At 40.7% G+C, this 24,216-nt stretch overlaps 1 protein-coding gene across 1 annotated transcript in view; it reads left to right on the plus strand.

Annotated features, from left to right (window-relative positions):
* LOC144684851 (low-density lipoprotein receptor-related protein 5-like) overlaps window positions 1-23,009 on the plus strand; it is a 226,903-nt gene extending 203,894 nt beyond the window's left edge. Inside the window, exons 14-23 of the mRNA XM_078549165.1 lie at window positions 1,150-1,361; window positions 1,954-2,144; window positions 9,716-9,925; window positions 10,569-10,694; window positions 12,422-12,658; window positions 14,079-14,189; window positions 15,301-15,537; window positions 17,273-17,412; window positions 19,625-19,722; window positions 21,598-23,009. Of these exons, the coding sequence (XP_078405291.1) occupies window positions 1,150-1,361; window positions 1,954-2,144; window positions 9,716-9,925; window positions 10,569-10,694; window positions 12,422-12,658; window positions 14,079-14,189; window positions 15,301-15,537; window positions 17,273-17,412; window positions 19,625-19,722; window positions 21,598-21,868 (1,833 nt within the window). The 3' untranslated portion in view covers window positions 21,869-23,009. The remainder of the gene's footprint in view (window positions 1-1,149; window positions 1,362-1,953; window positions 2,145-9,715; window positions 9,926-10,568; window positions 10,695-12,421; window positions 12,659-14,078; window positions 14,190-15,300; window positions 15,538-17,272; window positions 17,413-19,624; window positions 19,723-21,597) is intronic.
* The last annotated feature ends 1,207 nt before the right edge of the window (window positions 23,010-24,216 follow it).

Below are 24,216 nucleotides of genomic sequence, written 5' to 3' on the forward strand. Positions count from 1 at the left end.
TGGACCTAGAAGTGCCATAGCTTGGGATGGGGGTCATGAGGGCCAATAGGGGTAGGTGGGGAGGAATGCCTCGGATTGGGGGACACGAGGGGCCATAAGGGGTGGGTGGGGCATCATAGCTTGGCAAGGGGGGTGCATGAGGAGGACCTTTTGAACTTACTTTTCAAAAAGTTCCCTCATGCAGACTATCATTCACAACACCTCTGAGGCGCCATGAACCACGACTCTTTGAAAAGCTGGCCCAACTCCTTGAAAATTGTGGAGGACTAGGACATGCCTCTCCCCGCAAAAGAGCCGACCAGGTCAGAAGTACAGGTTGTAGGGTCGGGAGTGCAGGGTGCAGGCTCGCGACACCAAAGGCCCTGGTGAAAATCACAAAACGATTTTCTGGGAATGGGCTTGGGAATCCAGAATCTTGTCACCCTTGCCATTTTCACCACTCCATGGAGTCTCCCCATCTCTATGAAAATCTACCCCAATGTCTTATCACTGCACCATACAATATGTTGGTAGGCTATGAGCAGCTCGCCCAGTTTCCCAATAAGTCAATTCTTTTTGATTATGCCATTTGGTAAAAGTTAAGTTGTGGTTGGGAGCTTCCTTAACAGGTGAATCCTCCCAGCCTTTGCAGCACAACTTGATTCTGAGACAGTAGAGCAAGCTGACTGCTGAGCGGATAAGTTGGGGTGAAGGGTTTGGGAGTAGGAACAACTCTGGACTTTGTTTCCATGTCTTATACTTAATAATTTTGGTTCAGTTGGCCTGAAACTAAGGTTTGGAAGCACCTGTCAGTGATCTGAAATTCTGTTGCATTCATGACAGGAATTATGCCATTGAGCATCTTGATATTGGGTGAAGAAATTCTGCACAAAAATATTATTGTCTAACTCTCTGTATCCTACAATTTTAAGCCATAATATGCTTAAAGAAAGGACAACAGAAATGCCTTTTATGTACAGAGATCTTTCTTGTATCATTATGTTTATCTTTCAATTCAATGGAAAATAATTTCATTTCAAAACTAGCGCAGATAATGCATGTAAGTTGTTGCTGTAAGAATGTCATGGCACCTTCCTAGCATTATGTATACTAAAAGGTTAACCAGTAATTGTTTATTTATCCACCTAAGTTTGTCGTTTATTTATCTAGGCATTTGTGGTAGTTTCTGGACCAAACCAAAGCCAAAACCCAGATATACAGCCTCATGACTTAAGCCTTGATATCTACAGTCGAACTGTCTACTGGACTTGTGAAACATCCAACACCATCAATGTTAATAGGCTTAATGGAAAGCCTATTGGAATAGTTCTCCGTGGAGAACATGACCGACCAAGAGCTATTGTTGTGAATGCAGAAAGAGGGTAACTCATATTCTTCTCTATATTTATTATTGAAGTGGAACTTGCAAAACATTAATTAATTAACTAAAATTAATTCATCCATCCCTCTACCAACTCTTTCAACTGCTATCAGACTGTCTGTCCAGCATTCCATTTTGAATGAGCCAGATGTTTCTCTAGGTAAATATTGAGAAGCACAAACTCCATACCCTCAACACTGACTCCATCCCCTTGCTTAGCCTCAACCTGCTACTGAACCAGGCTCTTCATAACCTTTGTCCCTTGTTTGACCCTGAACTGAATTTCTATAACCTCATTCACAAAGTCCATTTATTTCAACCCTCATAACGTCATTTACATCTACTCTTCTTCAGTTCATGTCCACTGAAATCCCCATTCATTCTTTTTGTCACCTCCAGATTCAATTGCCCCAATTCTCTCCTAGATAACCCCTAACCATTCTAGTGAAACTTAAGAATTGTTGCAGCTTTGATTTGTCCCTTTTTAAAAAAATATTTTTAACAAGTGTAATAAGTTTTACATGCAAGACGATGTCTCTGATCAGCAAAATATTTGTTTTAATCCTCCTTTGTTGTGTATTAAAAATGTGCAGGTATATGTACTTCACAAACATGCAGGACAGGTCTCCAAAGATTGAGCGTGCAGCACTTGATGGTACTGAAAGAGAAGTATTATTTTCAACTGGATTGATCCGACCTGTTGATTTGGCAATTGATAACAAACTGGGGAAGCTCTTCTGGGTTGATGCAGATCTGAAACGCATTGAAAGCAGTGATTTATCTGGTAAGTTTTGAGATCTCCACAATGCTTCTCAAATGTACTCACTCTGTGTTCTATAAAATGACAGTTCCAATATTCCACTTCACTGAAAATGTGAAGTGAAAACTGGTTTCCAGCTTTGAGTTTCCACAGCTGTATTTAGTGAAACTTTGAAATCCATCTTTAATAGTGTTTCTGTCTATCTTTGATCTTTCTTGTATAGTTTGGCAGGACTAGTGAGTGTTTTCAAGCTAGAAAAATCTCGTATCATTTCGTTGTAATTATGCTTGTCAGTGATTCAGGAGATCTTAACTTTGAAATATTGGATTTTCTTGGATTGAAAAAAAACAGAGAGGATTTTTAAATTGATCATGTAGCCAAATTATTAATGGCTCAAACAGCAAGGTAATATGCAAACAATACTTAACTTTATAAGTTTTATTGTCCCAAAAGTTCAGTAAGTAATGATATTTAACATGTTTGGATCATATTCCTCTTTTTGCAATTTAAAGGTAGCTTTAGCCTTTTTAAAAAGGATTAATGCCTCTGTTACAATACAGAGAGTGGAATTTGATATGATTGCGTGAAACATTTGTGTAGTAACATCACTCAGAGTAACTTTGAGGCTGTTATCCACAATATAACAGTAAAAAGCTATCTAACCAGGGCACATTGGAATTAGTATGGTACTGTTAGAATTGACTATCAGTAAGTTAGTAACGTAATACATCATCAGTTATGTAATGAAATGTGATGGGATGAAAGCCTGTTGGCTGTAGGGATCATATTCACAATGAGTTTGGTAATCTTGGCTCAATTTCTTGTTTGTATGGGCCTGCAGCACTAAACTGCATTTAATTTAAGACCAATCGGCACTAATCTGGCAGTAATTTTACTCTGAGAGGAATCACAATGGTTGAAAACACGTTAGTAGGAGGTCCTCACCTGAGATTCGAGCTGAGGCAGATTCTTGGTACTGAAGATGGTTTCTTTTATGTTTTATGTTGCTTCCAACAGTTCTGTACCTGACATATAATTGTTTGATGTTGACACAAGACACCCAAAATGGAAAGTGTGGAAAAATTCTTAAAACGGATGTTGGTGGTGAAAAAAACAATAGCAGACTTTTGTTTTTTTTTTGTGTACCTGGTTGGCTACCAGCACTTTATTGTATTCTGTATCAGTGTGTGCTGTATTTAACGTATAACTTTGTAGAGAGATACAAAGCCACTTCAGCTGACCACACGTTAATATTGATTAAATTAGTAATAATGGCTCCTAAGCCATAGTTTTGGTGACAAACATTATTGCTAAATAAACTTTTGCTTCCTTTTTATATTTTAATCTTGCTTCTAATAGGGCAGATGTAGAAACCTATTACATTGTTAGCTCTAGCCAGTATGAAGACTTGTTTTTCATAGCAGCAGGAGCATATCTTAAATCCTTAGTTGCTCTGCACTGTACCTATGTGATAACAGGATTAGGTAGAATATCATTTGACGTTTTTCACCTGCATGAAGTTTATGAAATTAAATCTGCTTTTATTATTTGTATAACTAAGCCCATTGAACTTGGAACTTGGCAGACATTCAAATCCACACTTTTTTACCTACCCTTTAGGTAAAAGAAAAGCCTTGCATTTATATGGCACCTTTCTCAACCTCAGAATGTCCTAAAGCACTTTAGAGCCAAGTTTTAATTGTAGTCAATATTGTAATGAAAAAAAAAAGGCAGTCAATTTGCACACAGGAAGCTCACACAAACAGCAATGTGATAATGGCCACCAGGTAGTCTGATTTAGTGAAATTGATTAAGGGGCAAATATTGGCCAGGAAACAGGGGATACATCCCTGCTTTTTCTTCAAAATAGTGCCATGGGATCTTTTACATCCCCCTGGAAAAGCAGTCGGGAGCCTCGGTTTAATTGTCATCCAAAAGACTGCACTCTAGCGTCAGCCTGGATATTTGTGCTCAAGTGTCTAGAGTGGGATTTGAACTCTCAATCTTCTGACTCATGGTTGACACCTGGGAAAACTTGCCTTATTTTTGTTGATGCTGGGCTGCTCAAAAAAGCATAGTCTTGGTAGAATACAATCTCCATAAACATTTTTTTTAAGTGCTTTATGGTGCTACAATTTATAATGAGGAATTCTTGCTATTACGTACAGTTTACATTTTCATTGATTTATTTAGTATCAACAATTGATGTCCAGTACTTTATCCAAGTAGCCCTTATTCACGTATGAGCCTAAACCATGAATGTTAGCATGTTCAGCAATATTTGATGTTTAATTTTTGATCGTCATTATTGAACATCTTTTAAATTTCACTCAGTGCTGAGTTCAAACGGCCCTGCTGGGTTTGGATTGTGTGAATCAAATCCCACTTCCTTTTCCCTACTGGCACAAATAGAATCTGTTGGAAATGGAGACATGACTTCTGGATCTGGGGTCCCAGTGCCATTTTGGATAAGTCTCCACCACTCCTCAAAAATCCGAGCCAAAGTGTTACTGTTAGTTGTAATGAAAATGAATATTAAAGCGAGTCATTGGGACGCTGTAAGCTAAGGTTCAAAGCAAGTTTTTTCAAACGTGAAGACCTTTCTGACTGTTTTCTTCTCTTTATTCATCCTTGTCTACCTTTATTTCCCGTAAGTACTATTCACTAAAATACTCTTCACTAGAGTGTAAGGCCCGTAGGCATTGTCAGCCTTATAGAGCGGAATCTTCTGTCAGTTTCCTGACAGCGAGAAATTAGTTGGAATTTTGTTCTCCCGACTTTCATAGCGGCTTAAAGGTGGGTCAAGTGTTCCACGGAGCTACATCAGAAGCACCATTTGCATCTCATGAATGCTCATTACAAGGTCAACACACTGGAATCTTGTTCTCCTTCCAAATATTGCGCCTCACTGGCTGGAATTTTGATTGTTCACTTTCACCACTGAACATAAGTGGCTGTACCTGGCGGGGTAGACTTCGTCCTGCACTTTGAGGTCAGTAGACTATGATCTCGCCTTCCTTTCACACCATCACTGAGAGATATCAGCTGCCTGTAGCACACGCTGCACCAAGCCCAGGCACAGGGGAGGGATGCGACCAAGGCAGGACGGGTGGGGTGTTGGTGGCGGGAAGTCGAGGAGCAGAGTGGAAGTCAGAATGATTGTCCAGGTGCCACTTAAACATGGTGCCCGGACGTTGGAGCCTATGAGGTAATGGATGGGCAGACCACTTCCTGCCCACCCTGCCACAAGGTTCAACGTACTCCTCACAAATGCATAATTAATGAGCTGAACAGCGCAAGATCTCGTGTGTTCAACTGCCCTGCTCTCCAGCAGCAGTCATTCCAACTTCCGTTCCCACCACCAGATTTAGGGCGGAATCGTCCCACATTTGCACTAAGTGCGGTACCAGGCAGGTAAAACAACATTTTACCCGCTGGCCATGGTGGCAGGTTTTCACACCATATCGTCCCAAACCCGCCTCATTATTTATGTACTCCCAGGAAATGCACCGTTTCCATGGCGGGCGGGCTCTGGTTCGCCGCTGGCCATCACCTCGCTACCGCATCAAACCAGGCACCATGTTTATTACAGTCCAGCCACAAGCACAGTGCTCATTGCTTCCAGCTCACCACTGCTGCACGGAAGACATGGCCAGCTAAGGAAAAAAGACCGCAGCCCCCCGCTTCAACGACGGGTCCCTCGAGCAACTGCTGGATGCCATGGAGGCCCGCCGGGATGTCCTCTACTCCCACACTGGCCACAGGATGGGCAGCAAAGTCACCAACCCGCAGGGAGGGGTGGCAGTGGTGGTCAGCACCAACGCCCTTCAGAAGAGGACAGCCACCCAGTCCCACAAGGGGATGAATGATCTCCTCCATTACACCAGGGTAGATCACTCTTCTCATCGCTCTCAACTCACACACTCACAAACCCATCACACACCCACAGGGCCCTCACTCACTACCAGTTCAAGGGACATCACCATTCGCTCTCTCACACACACCGTCATTGTCCTCATCCCGTTCATGTTATATGTTATAACACAGCAGTTGTTAAAGACTGAGTTATTTAAAATCCCAGAGGGAAACTTTAAACAACTGTCATAACCTATATTTTCAATTGGTATGTTTTGAGTTGCAACTCTAAATTCAGGAATAAGAGCACCAGTTCTCGAGAGATTTTTATATCAAACTAAATGAGACATTTTTAATTTGCAACAAATTAAACACATACACATGGCTACTGATTACTACTATTATAACATTTAACAAATTCCCAAATTAATCTCCACTAAGGCAACAATAACCAATCGACTTAAATAGACACCAGGCAAAGCATTTTTTACCTTACGAATTCAAAATGAGGTTCCTTTCAATTTGTTCCTTTGCAGACACAGTGGTAGGCTTACAGGCTTAGATCTTACATGCCTCTAACCTGCACATACAAAACTCCTTTCTGTTATTCCCAGCCTTCCCCTTTGAATGTAAAATTTCATTGTATCACTAGGCCCTTTGAACCCCCTTCATAGTACCAATTTTATTAGTAATATAAACATTGCATCGTGTCTCCTAACGAGGTGCAAGATTTCACCCCGTCTTTGAATGGTTTATTCAACGAAATGCAAATGCACCCTTTACCTTACTGTTTACATCTCAAAACTACCACACATCAAATCACCCAGACTAGCTGGCTTTGATCCAATTAACACACATACAGACTAAACCTCTATTTAAAAAAAAACTTAATTTCCAATATCATTATATACATTAATACCTCTTCATGATACTGAGCATGGGTGTTAATCACTTGTACATACTGTTCACTATTGTCAGTAAACTCCCAAGAATGTCTCCCTGCCTATGGCTCCTTGTTCTGATGAGCAGTTTTTTTGTCACTCAGATGTGAAAACTTTATGCACAAGATAAAATGCAGCTGTCTCAGTCCAGGGCCTCTTCCCTGTGCTTTGTGCAGCCTTCAGCCTAAAGTGATGATCCGGCCTCTCACTCCCTGGAGACATTACATTAACTCAGTGGTGCTTGTCATTGCTGCCAGAATGTAGCGGGCAGAAGCCAGTATTCTCTCATTCTCTCGATGTGCTCTCAGCACCTTTAAGAAGGGGTTGTCCCCCATCTCTTCAGCACCTGTGACCACTGATGCTGTGCTCCAGTTACTGAAGGGCTCAGGCACTGAAGGCGGACAGAACATCAGAACTTCTAATGTTTCATGGCTGCGTCTCTATGATATGACTGATCACGGAGCGCAAGCAAGCTGCCCTCAGCCAGACAGGGGTCAGGCATTCTCGGAGACTATGTGAAGATTTATGGAGTGTCCTCACTGCATGTTGTCATCATCCTCCTGCAATCGAGCAACTGTTAGGGCGTCCACTACATCTCCATGACAGGAGCATTCTCACAGAGGGTATTTGCACTGCCATAAGCCAGACTGGAGTCAAACGTTCACAGATGCAATGTGAGGATCTTTGGGGTTACCTCACTGCATGTCGTCATCATCCTCCACAAATCTAGCAGCTATGAGTGCCTCCTGAGTGCACCTGCCATGTCTAGCCAGTGTGAGGGCCTCGTCTCCATCGTCTTCGCCTCCGAGGACCTCCTCAGCCTCATCCCTGTCGGCTTTCTGCAGGCCCTCCGTTTCCTCCTCAGCCAGTTTGTCTCCCCATTGCAGTGCCAGGCTGTAAAGGGCGCAGCAGACAATGATGATGTATGACACTCTCTGTGGACTGTATTTCAGGGCTCCACCAGACCGGTCCAGGCACTGGAACCTCATCTTCAGCATCCTGATGGTCTGCTCCACCAAGTTGCGAGCTGCAGCATGCGCCTCATTATACCATTGCTCTGCTACAATCTGAGGCTGCCGCACAGGTGTCATCAGCCACGGCCTCTGTGGGTAGCCCTTGACCCCGAGGAGCCTTCCCTACAGCCTCTGTGGACCCTGGAAGACTCCAGGAATCTATGGCCGATTGAGGATGTCGTGCTCACTCCCTGGAAACTGTGCACACACCTGCAGGATGCGTTTCTGGCGGTTGTATGCGAGTTGCACATTCAGTGAGTGGAATCCCTTGCAGCTGATGTAGTCCACCGTGTGTAGCGATGGAGACCTGAGTGCCACATGGGTGCAGTCAATCACACCCTGCACCTGTGGGAATCCCGAGATCCGGGAGAATCCAATGGCCCTTGCATCCTGGCTGTCACAGCCTCGGGTGAAATGCACAAAGTTGTGCGCCCTCGAGAAGGTGACATCCGTGACCTCATGGATGCATTTGTGGGTAGTGGCTTGTGATATCCACAGAGGTCACCTGTGGAGCCCTGAAAGGAGCCACTGGCATAGAAATTGAGCACCGCGGTCACTTTCACAGCCACTGGCAGTGGATATTCTCCATGTCTCCTTGGTGCCAAGTCCTGCGATAAGTAGCAGATGTGAGCGACCAGGTCCCTAGACATGCGCAGTCGTGAGCGACACTGGTTCTCAGTCATCTGCAGGAATGACAGGTGACGTCTATCGACCCTGGGTGTCACTGGGCACCGACCAGCCATGGTTCGCTGTCGCTCCTGGGTAGTGTTGTGAAACATGTTGACGTGCTTTCCCACCGACGTGGACGGACGATCCGGCAAGGGTCCAAGAGCCTGGTGGGATGGTCTTTTAATGATATGCTGATGTATTACAATGAGCTCCCCGACGACCGTTGGCAGGAAATACGGCCCACTGTGGCGGACTGAGCGGACGATCGCAACCTGCCTTCCCGCAGTCATGAAACCGATTGCACCATATTGTCCACGCATGCCACCTACCATGCCTGCTGCCAGTGGGCGCGGAAAATTCCACCCTTAGTCTCTAGAACAGAAGAGTCTGCGCATAGTGTCCAATCACCCAAATGTGTCCAATATTAACCTTGATTGAGTGCTAGCCAGCAAGCTATTCAACTCTGGAGGTATCCCAGAAGAACCATTACTGACTTCATATCTAATAACCATGTAGGTGCACTTTCCAGCAAGGGTCACCAGGCAGTGCTCACAATCCAGAACCGTGACTGATACTTTCTTTCCATGTCACCAATTTCAGAACTATTGAGGCCAATTACAAGTCTCCATTTCTACTCTGGCTGAAATTAGCTAATCCAGTTCTAACCTGGAATAGAACCTCCGACTTCCCTGGTATGACTGGCTTTGTATCACAGTTGGCAATGGGGTTACACACTAAAGCGTAAAGAAAATACTCATGTTTGTTGCGAATATTTATACTTCATCCCTTTCCCTCTTGAAGGTTTCTCATATTCTAATGTTGGGCAACAAGTAGAAGACCTCTAACACTTCTCAATCCTGCTTTTTTTATTGGTTGCTAGGAGGAATATGAAAGAAACGCCAGTTGACTTTCCTCAGATTTTTCTTTTTCCAATCTTGCCCCTTCCTGAAAGAAACTTGTTTATGAAACATCTCAGGTGCAAATCCGCATCTACTCTTGGAATGCATTATCTGTTGGTTTTGGTGCTATTTTGTAAATAATTCAGGCATATTTTCATGTGGTATTTTGTACACACATGATGACATCTTAAAAAGAAGAATTTGGTTAATTTACTTAGGTGCCAATAGACTGACATTGCAGGATTCCAGCATCCTTCAACCAATGGGACTTGCTATACTTGGTGACTACATTTATTGGATTGACCGTCAACAGCAGATGATTGAGTGCATAGAAAAGATTAATGGAGACCACCGCACAAGAATTCAGGGCAGAATAGTTCACCTTACTGGTATCCACGCAGTAGAAGAACTGAATGTAGAAGAATTTAGTAAGTTTGCTTTGTTTAACACTATTGAAATTTTATAACACAAATGCACAAGATATTATTTTATGATATCACAAAACATGGCTATGGTAATATTGTAAATGAATGTAGTCCAACAGTTGCTGACAGATGTAATCAAATATTAACATTTTAAACTGCTCCCTTCAGGCACTTTTTTTAAAGAAAAAAAAATAAAGTCAAACTAGCAGAGCAGTGAAAACAACCAAAAATGTATTGGGACACAACATTTTGTGTTGTTAAAACCTGTGCAATTCACACAAACCAGTTTATCGTGGTTTGCTGCTATTTACAGTGAATGAAATACAAATTATAACTACCTGCAAATTTTACAATTTATGCATGAAATTAACAGAAGTAATTAGGTGGTGAACATAGCCATTAAATGACAAGGAATCAAATGTATTTAGATATCACATTTTCAGCATGATCTTTTGAAACAATCTGTACATATTAAACATAATTAATTAACACTGGAGCTGCCTTTACCCTGCAGCTTGTTTTCCAACACTTTCAGTTATGATCTGGAGTAGTTACTTTGTAAACCTAACTCTCTGGTGCACTAGAGTAGGATAAGGATCTGAAGCGTTTATTACTGGCATTGAAGTCCTGAGTTATTTCTTCACAGGTTCACATCCTTGTTCCCGTGATAATGGTGGCTGCTCACATATCTGCATTGCAAAAGGTGATGGGACACCACGATGCTCATGTCCAGTACACTTGGTGTTGTTACAGAACCTACTGACATGTGGAGGTATTGTATCCATATACTACAGTTTTATGATTTTAAATCCCTTTGGTATATTATACTACTGTACACTATCTGGAAGTCAGTGACATATCAGTCCACATTAAAATCTGCTCTTCAATTGAAGTCACAAAGTGCGACTTAGTCCTGATCAATTGAAAAACTAAATTACTCTGGAATAAACATTGGCATTCTTTACAAGCAAATATATCTTTGAAAAATCCCTTCTCTTTAATGTTGCTGTTAGAATTTTGAATTCTGCCCTCTCCGGATCTATAAATAAAGATTCTGACCTCTATTTGGACTTGTATTAAGTTATCCGTCTTAATATTACCCTCGAGGGTGTGCATAATGGAGGGTTGCACTCCCTACCAGGGAGAAAAAGAAAGTTTAAACAGGAGACATTTCCCATCCTAATGGCTATCCTATGACACCTACTAAAAAGTTGTGTGCAAGGGCAGAATGAGGATTGACTGTAATCTGCTCCATGACGTAAGAGGCTGATCATTCAAAGGCAGGTGGCTCCGATATTATCAGAAATGGTAGCCTGAGGCTTACAGCGCACCCCAACCAATGTGGTTGGCCAGCAGGAAGGGCACAATCTGCCTTCACACAAACAACGCAGGTTGAGATTCCCCCAGAAATTCTTAAATTATTGAACCTCCCATTATGTAATCGGAGCAACTGAGCAGCCCTCTGCCCCCTGCCCCCCCACACACACACCCCCAGCGATACAGCATTTGTTTTGGGAAGGGAAAGCCTTAATTTTTTTTTTAATGTTAAAACCCCCTTCCCTGGTATCATATCTGCGCCCCCACCCCTTTGCCATCCTCACAAATGACCCCTTCCCTGTGCTTTCTATAACTGCATCATCTCCACCCATCACGTACCCAATGCCAAAGATCCTGCCAGCACTACTCTACGAACAGTCCACTTTTGGCTGACTGCTCATGTCTGAAATTCGGTCATGTTAACAATGTGCAAGGGTGCTTTGAAAAATATTTGCGTTATCGGAGAAGGTGAACTCAACTCATTCTCACACAGAGCACCTGGGTAATGTTGGTGTTGGTATCAGTGGCACTGCTAGGACTCCACCTAATTGACTCCTTGACCTGTTGAAACTTAGTCTCTTGGTTCACGCTTGAAGAATGGCAAATGGGGACAATAGTGCTGGCATCACATGATGCCAAGCCTTCTTCAACAGCATCTACCAGACCCATGTCGTCTGTCACCTAGAAGCACATGGGCAGCAAACACACGGGAACCCCATTAATTCCAAGTTCCCATCTAAATCATACGCCATCTTGACGTGGACATAGATTGTCATGCTGTCATCATCGCTGGGTCAACACCGTGAAACTCTTTATCTAACAGTGTCATGGAAATACTTTTGCCACACATTCTGCAGTGGTTTGAAAAGATAACTCGCTACCAGCTTCTCAAGGGCAACTAGGGATGGACAATGAATGCTGGTTTTGCCTGTGACACTGGTATCCCAAGAAGGATAAAAAATATAAACATGTTCAAGCATGTATTGCACCTTCAAAAAAGATGAAAAGGGAGGGCAGAAAATGAGTGCTTGAGAAGTGCTAAAGAAGATAAAGTGCACAGATTCAGATATGAATCCTATAGCTTTCTGATATTCCAGTTGAAATGCACATTCAGTAGATAAAACAAAATTTAAAACATTAACAATGAAAAGCTTATTCTGAATAATGAGCATCTTCTTTCAGAACCACCGACCTGTTCACCAGAACAATTTACATGTGCTACTGGAGAGATTGATTGTATCCCAATGGCATGGCGTTGTGATGGCTTTCCAGAATGTGATGATGATAGTGATGAGGAAAACTGCCCAATCTGTTCTGCCAACCATTTTCAGTGTGAAAAGGGCCAATGCATTGATGGACGTTTACGATGTAACGGTGAAGTAGATTGTCAGGATAAATCGGATGAGGAAAACTGTGCTGGTAACTTTCTTTTTAATCTTATTAACCAGTTAGTATTCAAGCGTATGTTTGTTTGGATAGTGTGGTTTAAACTAATTTTTAATCGCATGTTGAAATTGATGTTGAAATTCAGTCCTTCGTCAAAAAATAAATGTCGGTTTTATCTTGTTTGTCACTAAAGACATCGTTTGGCATTTTCTGTCCAATCGTTGCGAGTCTTGGATAACACTGAACAGGTTGGTTACTTTCCAGTGGAAAACAGCTAAATGTGACATCGCAGAGGCAGTGTTATGTCAAAGCAAAAAGGTGAAACAAAAATGTGCTAAAACATTTAATATGGTTAGAGTGATCCAATCTATTTGACGCCAAATAATTCCTTCAGATCCTCATGCATTTTGAAAATATTGTAACTGCAAGACAAGTGGCCTGGCATTTTTGTGATTGCTAGTCTTTGCAAAGAAGTAGAATTGAATAAAGGGCAACAGAATGTTGGAAGAAAATGCCAATACAGAATTTGGCCCTGCTTAACATCTCTAAAGGAGTTAAAAGGGGCAACAACAAGTGAGGATAAAAGCCAAGTCACATGTTAATTGCTTGGTATGGCCTGTATTGAAGTATTTGTGCAACATTCTATAGTTTTAAACCTAACTGAATTTGTTAAGGTCTCAGGTTCTCTCTATCCTATGTGCACCATGTTCTCTCATTTTGGCCCAATTTTGTCTTTAAGTATGACAGCCATATGAATTAAGTTAAATAGTAAATGTCCCTGTGCTCGCAATAGGAAGCTGCTGTTGAAGAACTGGTGCAATTGGACTGTAGTCCTATGTGTAGCCTGCAACCTTTTCTCCCTGGGACAAGTCACAAAATTGGTGAATTTACTCTTTGGTTATTTGGCACATGGAAATTCTTTCCTGTAGTAATTTTTTTCTCTCTCACTGGCATGTGAATGAACTATCTGTACCCCTAGCCAAGCTGTTCCAGTACAGCTACAACATTGGCATCTACCCAGCAATGTGGAAAATTGCCCAGGTATGTCCTGTTCACAAAAAGCAGTGTATGTAACACTACTCCAGCGAAGTGATACTCTTTCTCTCATAGATGAGGCTTGATGAATGACTCACAAATGAGTATCTAAATCCAAAATGGGAGGTTTCAAAACAAAAAGGAAAATAAAAGCAAATTACCTTTCTCCTAACCAACAGGATTTTACTTTAGCAGCACTTCATACCAAAAGTACATGCACCTATACGTTTCTTTTAATTAATAGCTATTCATGCAATCTTGCTGTAATATATTTTTAGTAAAATCCCTGCACTGCTCCATTTGAGCTACAGAGAATGTCAGGCTGGCCAGTTTTACCTCGTTTGTTTTCAGGATTTCAAAATGTTTAATTTATTCTCAAAACTGGCTGGTAAATAACTGCGCTTTTCCTTAATTCCAGTGATCTGTCGTCCCAACCAATTCCGCTGCAACAGTGGTCAGTGCATTTTGAAGAAGCAGCATTGCAACTCATTCCCTGATTGCCATGATAGTTCAGATGAACTTCTTTGTGGTTAGTATCCTCCACCGAGTGAGTTTTAGACTTCTACGGCCCTCAGGATGCACTGGAAAGCACATGTTCTAGCTCTTATGTAAAGCATTCTTTTGAAAGATGGTCCAGCAATTTTTTTTTAAAAGTCATTTTTCTTTTGCTACTCTTGTGATCATTAAGATGATGAATGGAAAGTTCCAATTTTTCCACACCCAGTTTCTGCTTCACACACACCCTGGCTAGATATAGCATACAGATGTTAATGCATCAATATATTTCCATTTCCCACAATAGCTCTTGTTATGGCTCGAGTTGGAATGCTACTAAATTGAAACAGCTGTAAACTTTGCAGGAAGTGGATTTCACTTGAGGCCCATTTTATAAATATGAAATTAATGTATCTGTGTAAATATATGTACCAAATATCATACTTGCCCCATTGGTACTCTGTGCAGATAAAAATTCAATTTTGAAAAAGCATAGTTACTCATTTTATTAATGCAAGTATATGATATTAAGAAAGTAACAACAAAGCTGTATTTAAATAGCACCCTATCACATCCGCAGAACCTCCCAGTAATGCCTCACATCCTATTGAAGTGCAGTTACTGTTCTTAGTTAGGCAAACAAATTGTTTGCAGCAAGGTCCCACCAACATTAAATGAGGTGGATAAAGTTAAACTGTTACTGGTTGAGGAAACAATGTTGGCCTTAGCACCATTTCTTTTTTGAATGGTGTCATGGGATATTGTACATCCACTAAAACAGGCAGACTGGATCTTGATTTAACATCTGGTTTCCAAAAATATAACACACTCTCAGCACTGCACTAAAGTGTCAATTTTGTTTGTGTTGAACTCATGAACTAATTCAAACTCTAGAGTGGTACCAACTGAGCCAAGCTGACACTTACCAGTTTAAAATTGACACTTTATTTTTTCTCGGTGTTCTTCATAATGCTCTACAGTAGTTGCAACACTTGGAGACCTTCAAATAACAAATATTGAACCTTCAAATATTAGACCTTCAAATATTAAGATGTTCTGATTATATTTGCTATGTAAATAGTAAAATTAGTCATTGAGTTGATTTTGGAATAACTTCTCAACCAAATCTGCTTACTTCCCATCAGAATTGACTAAAGCTTCAGTGAATGAGTTTCAGTCTCATAGCAGTGCAATTGGACCTGTCATTGGTATAATCCTTTCACTCTTTGTAATGGGTGGTATGTACTTCGTCTGTCAGCGAGTCGTCTGTCGCCGTTACAAGGGACCCAATGGACCTTTTCCACATGAATATATCAGTGGAGCCCCACATGTTCCCCTTAATTTTATTGCTCCCAGCAGTTCACAGCATGGCACTTTCACTGGTAAGGAGTCCTACAGATTGTCCATGATGTTAATGATTTATTTGATATTTGCTTTGCATGATTCCAAATGAGGTGCAATTAGCATGTTTCTAAACAATAGTGCATATTTATGTGCAAATGAACAAATAACATCTTATGGTTTCCTGTAATATTGCCATATAATTTATAGAAAATGACGTTAAATTGCCAAAATAATGCATAATGCCAGCAACTATCAATAAGCATGCTTGCCTCATATGATGTTCAATGGCATTACCATCACTGAATCCCCCACTATCAACATCCTGGAGGATACCATTGACCTGAGCTGGACTAGCCATTTCAGTACTGTGGCTACAACAGCGGGTCAGACGTTAGGAATCGTGTGACAAGTAATCCACCTCCTGACTCCCCAAAGCCTGTCTACCATCTGCAAGGCACAAGTCAGGAGTGTGATGGAATACTCCCCACTTGCCTGGATGAGTGCAGCTCCCACAACACTCAAGAAGCTTGACACTGTCCAGGACAAAGCAGCCCGCTTGATTGGCACCACATCCACAAACATTCATTCCCTCCACCACCGATGCACAGTAGCAGCAGTGTGTACCATCTACAAGATGCATTGCAGGAAGTCAAAGGCACCTTAGACAGCACCTTCCAAAGCCAAGACCACTGTCATCTAGAAGGATAAGGGCAGCAGATAGATGCGAACACCACCACCTGGAAGTTCCCCTCCAAGTCACTCGCCATCCGGGGGGGGATCAGCCAACCCTTCTATGACCCGTGTGGGAAAAATGTGTATGTGTGTGTGAAAGTCAGGTGAGGACAGGACCCAGACGTCACTGTGATGCTCTCTCACATGGTTAGAGCACACAGTGCCTGGACTCAGCTAAAGAGAATGACCAATTGAGCAATGTACCAAAGGACTTATGAAACACATGGAACTGTACCCCAGTGTAATTCGGCACTTAAAGAAGGGGAAGGATATTGTTACTGTAGTCAGATTTGATGTTGCATTAGAATGAAAGCTTCAGTTATATAGGGCATTGGTGAGACCACATCTAGAATTCTGGCCCCTTCATTTAAGGAAGGATGTAAATGCATTGGAAGCAGTTCAGAGAAGGTTTACTAGATTAATACCTGGACTGGGCGGGTTACCTTATGAGGAAAGGTTGGACAGGCTAGGCTTGTATCCGCTGGAGTTTAGAAGAGTAAGAGGTAACTTGATTGAAACATGTAAGATCCTGAGAGGCCTTGACAGGGTGGATGTGGAAAGGATGTTTCCTCTTACGGGAGATCTAGAACTAGAGGGTCACTGTTTAAAAATAAGGGTCACCCATTTAAGACAGAGATGAGGAGCATTCTTTTCTCTGAGGGTTGAGAGTCTTTGGAACGCTAGATAAATTCTTGATAAGCAAGGAGTTGAAAGGTTATCGGGAGTAGGTGGGAATGTGGAGTTAAGGTGACAATCAGATCAGTATGATCTTATTCAATGACAGAGCAGGCTCGAGGGCCCAAGTGGCCTACTCCTGTTCCTAGTTCATATGTTCATATGTATATTTATGTTGAGATTTCATTTTTGAATTAGGTAATTTTTTCATATGACAAAGTAAAATGCAAAGGTTATGTAATAATTTTCATTTAAATGTGTATAAAACTATCACTGAAGTTTGGAATGAAAATGCTAGTACACAATTCTGATTGTATTTTAGGAGTCTTTTGTGCAGACATTGTAACTTTATTTTGTCCTGTATAGGCATGTCATGTGGCAAGTCCATGATCAGCTCCATGAGTCTAATGGGAGGGAGCAATGGGGCCCCACTGTATGATAGAAATCATGTGACCGGAGCCTCCTCCAGCAGTTCATCAAGTACAAAAGGAACCTTCTATCCACAGGTGTGCATTTCTATGCGTTCAATATCCATGTCAATTATAAGAATACACCTCCTCCCCAAGCTACCGATTCGGCTCATACATTGATGTACAGAAATGGAGTGAATTCATAAACAAAGATTCCCTGTTGATTGAAACAACGTTCATTTTATTTAAAAATCCTGCTCTATGTGCTTTAGTGCATTTAATGCAGATCTGTTTCTGAAGTTACTTCTTTGTCAGTGTACAATGTACATAGTGAGGAGGATACAGAAAGCCTACAACAGAATACAGTGAGTGGGCAAAAATTTGGCAGATGGAGTGTAATGTGAGAAAAATGTGAGGTTGCACACTTTGGTGGGAAGAATAGAAAAGTAGAATATTATTTAAGTGGAGAGAGAGACTGCAGAATGCTCTGGTACAGAGGGATATGGGTGTCCTTGTACATGAATCATAAAAAGTTAGCATGCAGGTAGAGCAAATGATTAGGCAGACAATTGGAATGTTGGCCTTTGTTGCACAGAGGATGGAGTATTAAAGCAGGGAAGTCTCTCTACAATTGTACAAGACATTGGTGAGACCACATCTAGAGTACTGTACAGTTTTGGTCTCCTTACTTAAGAAGGGATTACATTAGAAGGAGTTTCACTAGGCTGATCTTTCGCGCACATGAGTGCTACTGGCCGTGTCTTACGCTGGGCGAGCCTTAATTGGGCTGCCTGCGAAAATGGCAGCGCACAGCTGATCGCAGGCAGCGATTGGCTCCGCACCAGCCCAGCCTGTCCACCATAGGAAAAATTCTCCCCCTGATCTTTTTTTCTATTCCCCCTAATGTGGTGTAAGTTTTCACTACATGTTTTTTGTCTGATCTTTAATAAGAAAGTTGTATGTTTGGACAACTGAGAGCTAAATTGCCTTTTCCTTTAAGCAGAAATGTTGTATTGCAAACCTTTGTAGAGGAAAGGATTGTGTGGGATATCTATCCACATTGCCTTTCTATTGTAGTGCCTCCTTATCTCAATTACTAGGAGGGGTGTAAGATTCCGTCTAGGGCATCTCACCTTCAAATGTTTCTCATCTTCATGCATGGTATAAACCTATTCCACTCTGTACACTACCTGCCGATGGTATGTAGTTTTTCAAGACATTAAAGTTAAAATTAGAATTTTTAAAATTCCACAATCCACAAAAAGCAAAAAAGAAAATTTGAAGACGCAGCATCATAGTTTGGTTTTTCTCTTCCTATTGGCCAATGTTAGTGTTCCATTATGACTTGGCAAAGTTCACTTACTTGCAGTGGAGGAGAGGTTAGATAGATTTTTTTTTAAATCAGATGTGGAGCTGCTAAACAACTAGGCTGAATTGAAACTGATACTTGATACTCTGTTGTAATATTTCATTACCAAAATATTACTAATGATGTTTGATTTTATCAAGGACTTTTGCACTTCATAGACAGACTTAGGTGATCCTCAGAATAATTTTAGTTGCAGGCTCATCACTGAGCCTTAAATTTAATAACAGCAAGAACTTGCATTTTTATAGAACCTGCAATCTAGAAAATGTTCTTTTGCACTGTAGAAGGAAGCATGAGGGGAGGGAAAAAGCAGGAGCAAAGCCTCAGAAGGAGAGATTAAGTGGAATAACCAAAAGTTTGTTCAGAGGTGAGATTAAAAGAGGATCTTAAAGGAGTAGAGAGAGAGCTAAAAGCGAGAGAGAATTCCAGAAATTGGAACCTGTGTGGCTGAAAGCACAGCCACCAGTGGCGAGGGGGTTGCTGGGGCGGGGGTGGGGCGGTGGGAAGTTGAATAAGAGGCCTGTTTCAAAGGATCGGAGAGTTCAGGTTAAGGCTGGAAGGGGTTTATAGTGATACACTGGTGCAGATTGGGCACGTCGTAGATGGGCGATGAATACCTGCTCTGCTTACGTAATGACATCGATGAGAGCTGAGTTGCCAGGGAAGGTACACTTTTCAAAGGTAGTCAATGGACAATACATTACTGAAGTAGCAGGCAACATGAGATTGTTTTCTTCATTTTGGTCAATGAGAGAAGCACTGGTTATACAATGGAAACTTCCATTTGAAGTTTGGGAAGGAAAATCTATGTTCAAGGGTTTATCTTGGTGTTAATTTAGTTAGTTGATTCTTACCACTTGCCCTGCACAAAAGCAACAAACATATTAAATGTTTAGAAACAATTCCAAACATTCTGAATCATTTATGTTTTTTTAATAGATTTTAAACCCACCTCCATCTCCAGCCACTGATCGTTCTCTCTATAATACTGAAGTGTGCTACTCCTCCAACAGTCCTTCCACTACAAGGTCTTACAGGTGTGTATAAGGCACATGTCTCTGGCTGTTTAAAATCTATTTGTTAGCAATTGTTGCAGAAACATTCAAAGGGTAGAGATGCAGGCATGTAGTGTAATGGCTGAGATGCTGAAGTTCTCAATGCTGAACACAGCATACAGTTTAGAGTGTGCTAGTTAAAGCCAATGAAAAGTTCACATTCTCAGCTTTTGGATGAGCACTTCATTAGACCTTTTTTTTTAACTTCTGCACTTGCAAAGCCTTTCTGTCAGTATTTCCAAGTGTCTAGAAACTACCACTTTAGACAAATAAATGTTCCACAGCCAGGTCCCTTGAAGTCCAAACTGTCATTGATTTTTCACCCTCTATCTTTTGGCAATGCAGAAACAGCCCAGATTAGATATGGAACTATTTGATAAGGACAGTTTAATGATTGAAAAGTGTGACCACACAGGAAGCTATTCTTCTTTGTACTGTGAGAATATCTTGTGGAGGGGGGAAAAAAATCAACTTCAGAATCAGCCTATCTGTCTGCTTTATTTTAGTAATGCATCTTATAAAAATTTATAAAAATAAAGTATGACAGATGCCATCATAAATGTAGCTGCGGGGATAGAAATTGAGGCCATAACTGAGTTCAGTAGTTTGAATGATGTAATGTCATTTATTTGACAATTAAATAATAAAGTTAATGTTACAGATTATTGGGGGAATTAGTATAACGTCATTGTATTTTAATGGTGGAAATCTAGTGCATCAGCGATGATTTTTAAAAGGAGCTATATACTAAAATTGTGCAGTCAACAACAACAGCTTATATAGCGCCTTTTAATGTAATGAAGTATCCCAAGGCACGTCATGGGATCACTATAAAATAAAGAATGACACTGAGCCACATAAGGAGATTCAGGTCAAATGACTAAAAGCTTGGTCAAAGAGGTAGGTTTTTAGGAATGTCGGAAAGGAGGATAGCGAGGTAGACAAGCGGAACGGTGTAAGGAGGATCTTCCAGAGTTGGGGCCCATGTAACTGAAGGCACGGCAACCAATGCTGGACCAATTAAAATCAGGGGTGCACAGATATCTCTCAGATATCATGAAGGGTTGTGGGGCCGGAGGATATTACAGAGAAAGGGAGTGGCAAAGCCATGGAGGGATTTGAAAATAGAGATGAGAATTTTAAAATCAAGACATAGCTTGACTGGGTGCCAGAGCAGGTCAGCAAGCTCAGGGCTGATAGAGGCACGGGCAGCAATAAAATCAAGTAAGAAAATATAGGTTTGAAATTAGGATTCTCTCAAGCTAGATTGTAATTCTTCAATATGTCCCCACAAGGAGATAACCTGCAAAGGGCAGCTATTTCCTCACAAGAAGGAAATAAAAATCAGAGAACCAACCAGGGGGTAGTATTCATGAAGGTCTGGCTACTGCGTGAGATTTCAGCCAAGGAAATTAGTTGTTGTGAGGAGGTAGTAGGAAGGGGGAATAAATGCCCTCAATTTAACCTCATTGGTAGAATTTGTTGAATTTTTAATTTAGATCAGAACAACGGGCTAAATATAAATAAAGTGTTCTCTGATTTTAATTGCAATCAGAGTAATGCTACCAAGCCTGTGAAGTGGCTAATATGATTGTATTTACACAATCCTCTCCGCCTCCAAATAATGCATGATACAGTAGCAGTCATTGGTCTACTGTCACGTCTGTCACTAGCTAAGCTAGTGGCAGGACAGCAGGACTTGAATTAGTGCGTTAATAAGCAGTATGAATGCATTCAATTTACAATTCTAGAAATCTTAAGGCAAAATGCACACCTTAAATCGTAGCTTTGGCAAATAGTTTTTGACTGTTGAAATGAATTGAAGAGAAACTCAACAACTATTTTTCAATTTTACAGACATTACATTATGCAAAGTGTGGCACCACCAACAACTCCATGCAGTACCGATGTATGCGATAGTGACTATACCACAAGCCGGTGGAAGAGTCCCAAATACTATGTGGATCTGAACTCTGATTCAGATCCTTACCCACCACCCCCTACCCCTCGAAGTCCATACATGTCAGCAGAAGAGAACTGTGAAAGTTGTCCACCATCACCTTCCACAGAACGAAGCTACTTTCATCTCTGTCCTCCCCCTCCATCTCCCTGTACAGATTCCTCATGACCCTATGAAAAGAAACATTTTTATAATTCTGTACATAGCTTTAAATACAAACAGAGAGAAAGTATATTTTATGAATTAAAAATAACAGATGGGTGGGATTATCCAAAAGACAGTGTACAGAGAATATAAGCTGGTCGATAGGGTCAATGGAGTTTTGTACAGTTGGAAAGAAAAATATATATAACTGTCTTTTTTTCTTAAGTAAATACACCACTTGCACCTTTGTGCCATATGCTCATTATACAGAACAAATGGGGAAGCAAAAGTATAAAAAGGTCACAAATGATGGCACAGGCACAATGGGCCAAATGGCTTCATTCTGTGCCCTATAATTTTAGTTAGGAGAAACCATATTAGAAATGAAATTACAGAATGCCATATTCATGGATACTAGTGAACAATTGTTTATTTTATACTTTTCTACCTGTTTATCAACATTATACCTGCTGTTCTGTGGACTTTAAGCACTTCATTATTAATATTTCCAATCAGAATGTCGTGTTCTGTTCTGAAAGCACACATTATTGTATTATGGACTCAGTACACACAATCCTCAGTGTCAATTACATGAACTTGAAAATAAACCACTAGCCAGAATTTTTGTAAGTTTAGTGTCACAGTGGGTTAGCATACTATCCTTTCATGTCAAGGACCTGTGTTTGGATTCAGCCTAGATTGATGACGTTGAAGTCTGTTATCTTTGCTGTTTCTAATGATACGAAGAAATGAATTTAAGCAGTATCAGTCCAGCTCCTAGAGGGTCCAGGTTCAAGACACAATAATAATCCATAACCCCATTGTAAATTTATACTGGCACTCAGGATTCCTGGTGTGGGAAATAATAGCATCACGCTGGTACCTTTTAAGGAGTGCACCTCTGAGGTTGGGATGAAAATATATTGAGCCAAATAGAAGGATTTTACTGTATATCTGACCTGGGGGTGCTTGATAATCCTTCTAGCTGTCAAAGTTTTTTAAAAAATATTCCATCTTAACACAGATATTCCTCACTTTGTTGAGCACAAGGTTCTCCAACAAAAGATTATAGGGCAAATTTCTAGTTGTTTGTTGTGTGATATGTATTTTAACATTAAATTATTTATCATGGATAATAAAACCAATTTTTTTCATTAGAAATTAATTTAATGTTTGGCTTTTTTTTCCTTTGCTTGTATGCACAAAAGTTGTAGCTATCACTACTGAAATTTTCTGAGGAGTGCCCATTGTAAATCAATTCAAGGACCTGCACACTAATAATAAATAGCTAAGATTTTGTTGGATCGCCAAGCTGCCTTATTTATCATTAACATGAATGTGCATGCTTGTACCACTAACTTGCTGTGGCAGCATTAAACTTAAGATGAGGGACTGTTGACCGACTGACTTCTAAGATCATTGTGGTACGCAGAATCTTTAATTCCAAAAAAGAACCCTTTATGAAAAGATGTCATAAAAACCATTTACTTTTTAAACAGTTTTACAAGGCTTTCCATTCTTAAATTTACCTCTTAGCACTATAGAAGTTAAAAGTGTATTTTATCTGATTTAATTGCGTTATTTATAAAATGCTATAATTCACAGATTATATGTATAATTTTCAGCAGCATCACTCTTATCTACTGTTTCTGTTGCAATGACATTAACTTTAGCTAAAAAGATAAACAAAACTGATACAAAACTTTATATCCAAGCATTTCTTCTAATGTCAATTATATTAACCATGGTCATGTTTTAGGTAGTCCCATAAAATGTGTACAACCCGGATTGCTGCATTCGTACGAAGTGTTCAGTTTCTTTCTGTGATTGAATTATCTAATCATTACAGTGAGGGCACTTTATGTCCTTGCATTTGAAAATGTGCTTGGCTGTTTGGGTGAAATATGAGCATACAGCTGACCGACCTATCTCTGAAACATTGTATGTTAAAGCAGAGAAACAAACTTCAGATTGTTCTCCTTTCCAGTTTTAACTTTTTGTACTACAGTACATAATTTAAAGATCATACTTTAAGGAAATATGAAACCTTGTTGATGTAATTATATGCGATTAAGGCAGAAGTGCTGTTTCATCAGTACATTTTTGTTTTTAATTGATTTTGGTGTACACCGTATTTAAATCGATCACAAATGCAAGTCAAACCCTTTAATTTTAGTGAATTAATAGTAGTGAATCTGTGGAATTCTTTACCGCAGAGGGCTGTAGAGGCTGGGTCGTTAAGTATATTCAAGGCTGAGATAGACAGATTTTTAATCAATAAGGGAGTCGAGGGCTATGGGGAAAAGGCAGGAAAGTGGAGTTGAGGATTATCAGATCAGCCATGATCTCATTGAATGGCAGAGCAGACTCAA

The sequence above is a fragment of the Cetorhinus maximus genome, chromosome 9 (assembly GCF_964194155.1).
Source record: "Cetorhinus maximus chromosome 9, sCetMax3.hap1.1, whole genome shotgun sequence".
Classification (NCBI taxonomy): domain Eukaryota; kingdom Metazoa; phylum Chordata; class Chondrichthyes; order Lamniformes; family Cetorhinidae; genus Cetorhinus; species Cetorhinus maximus.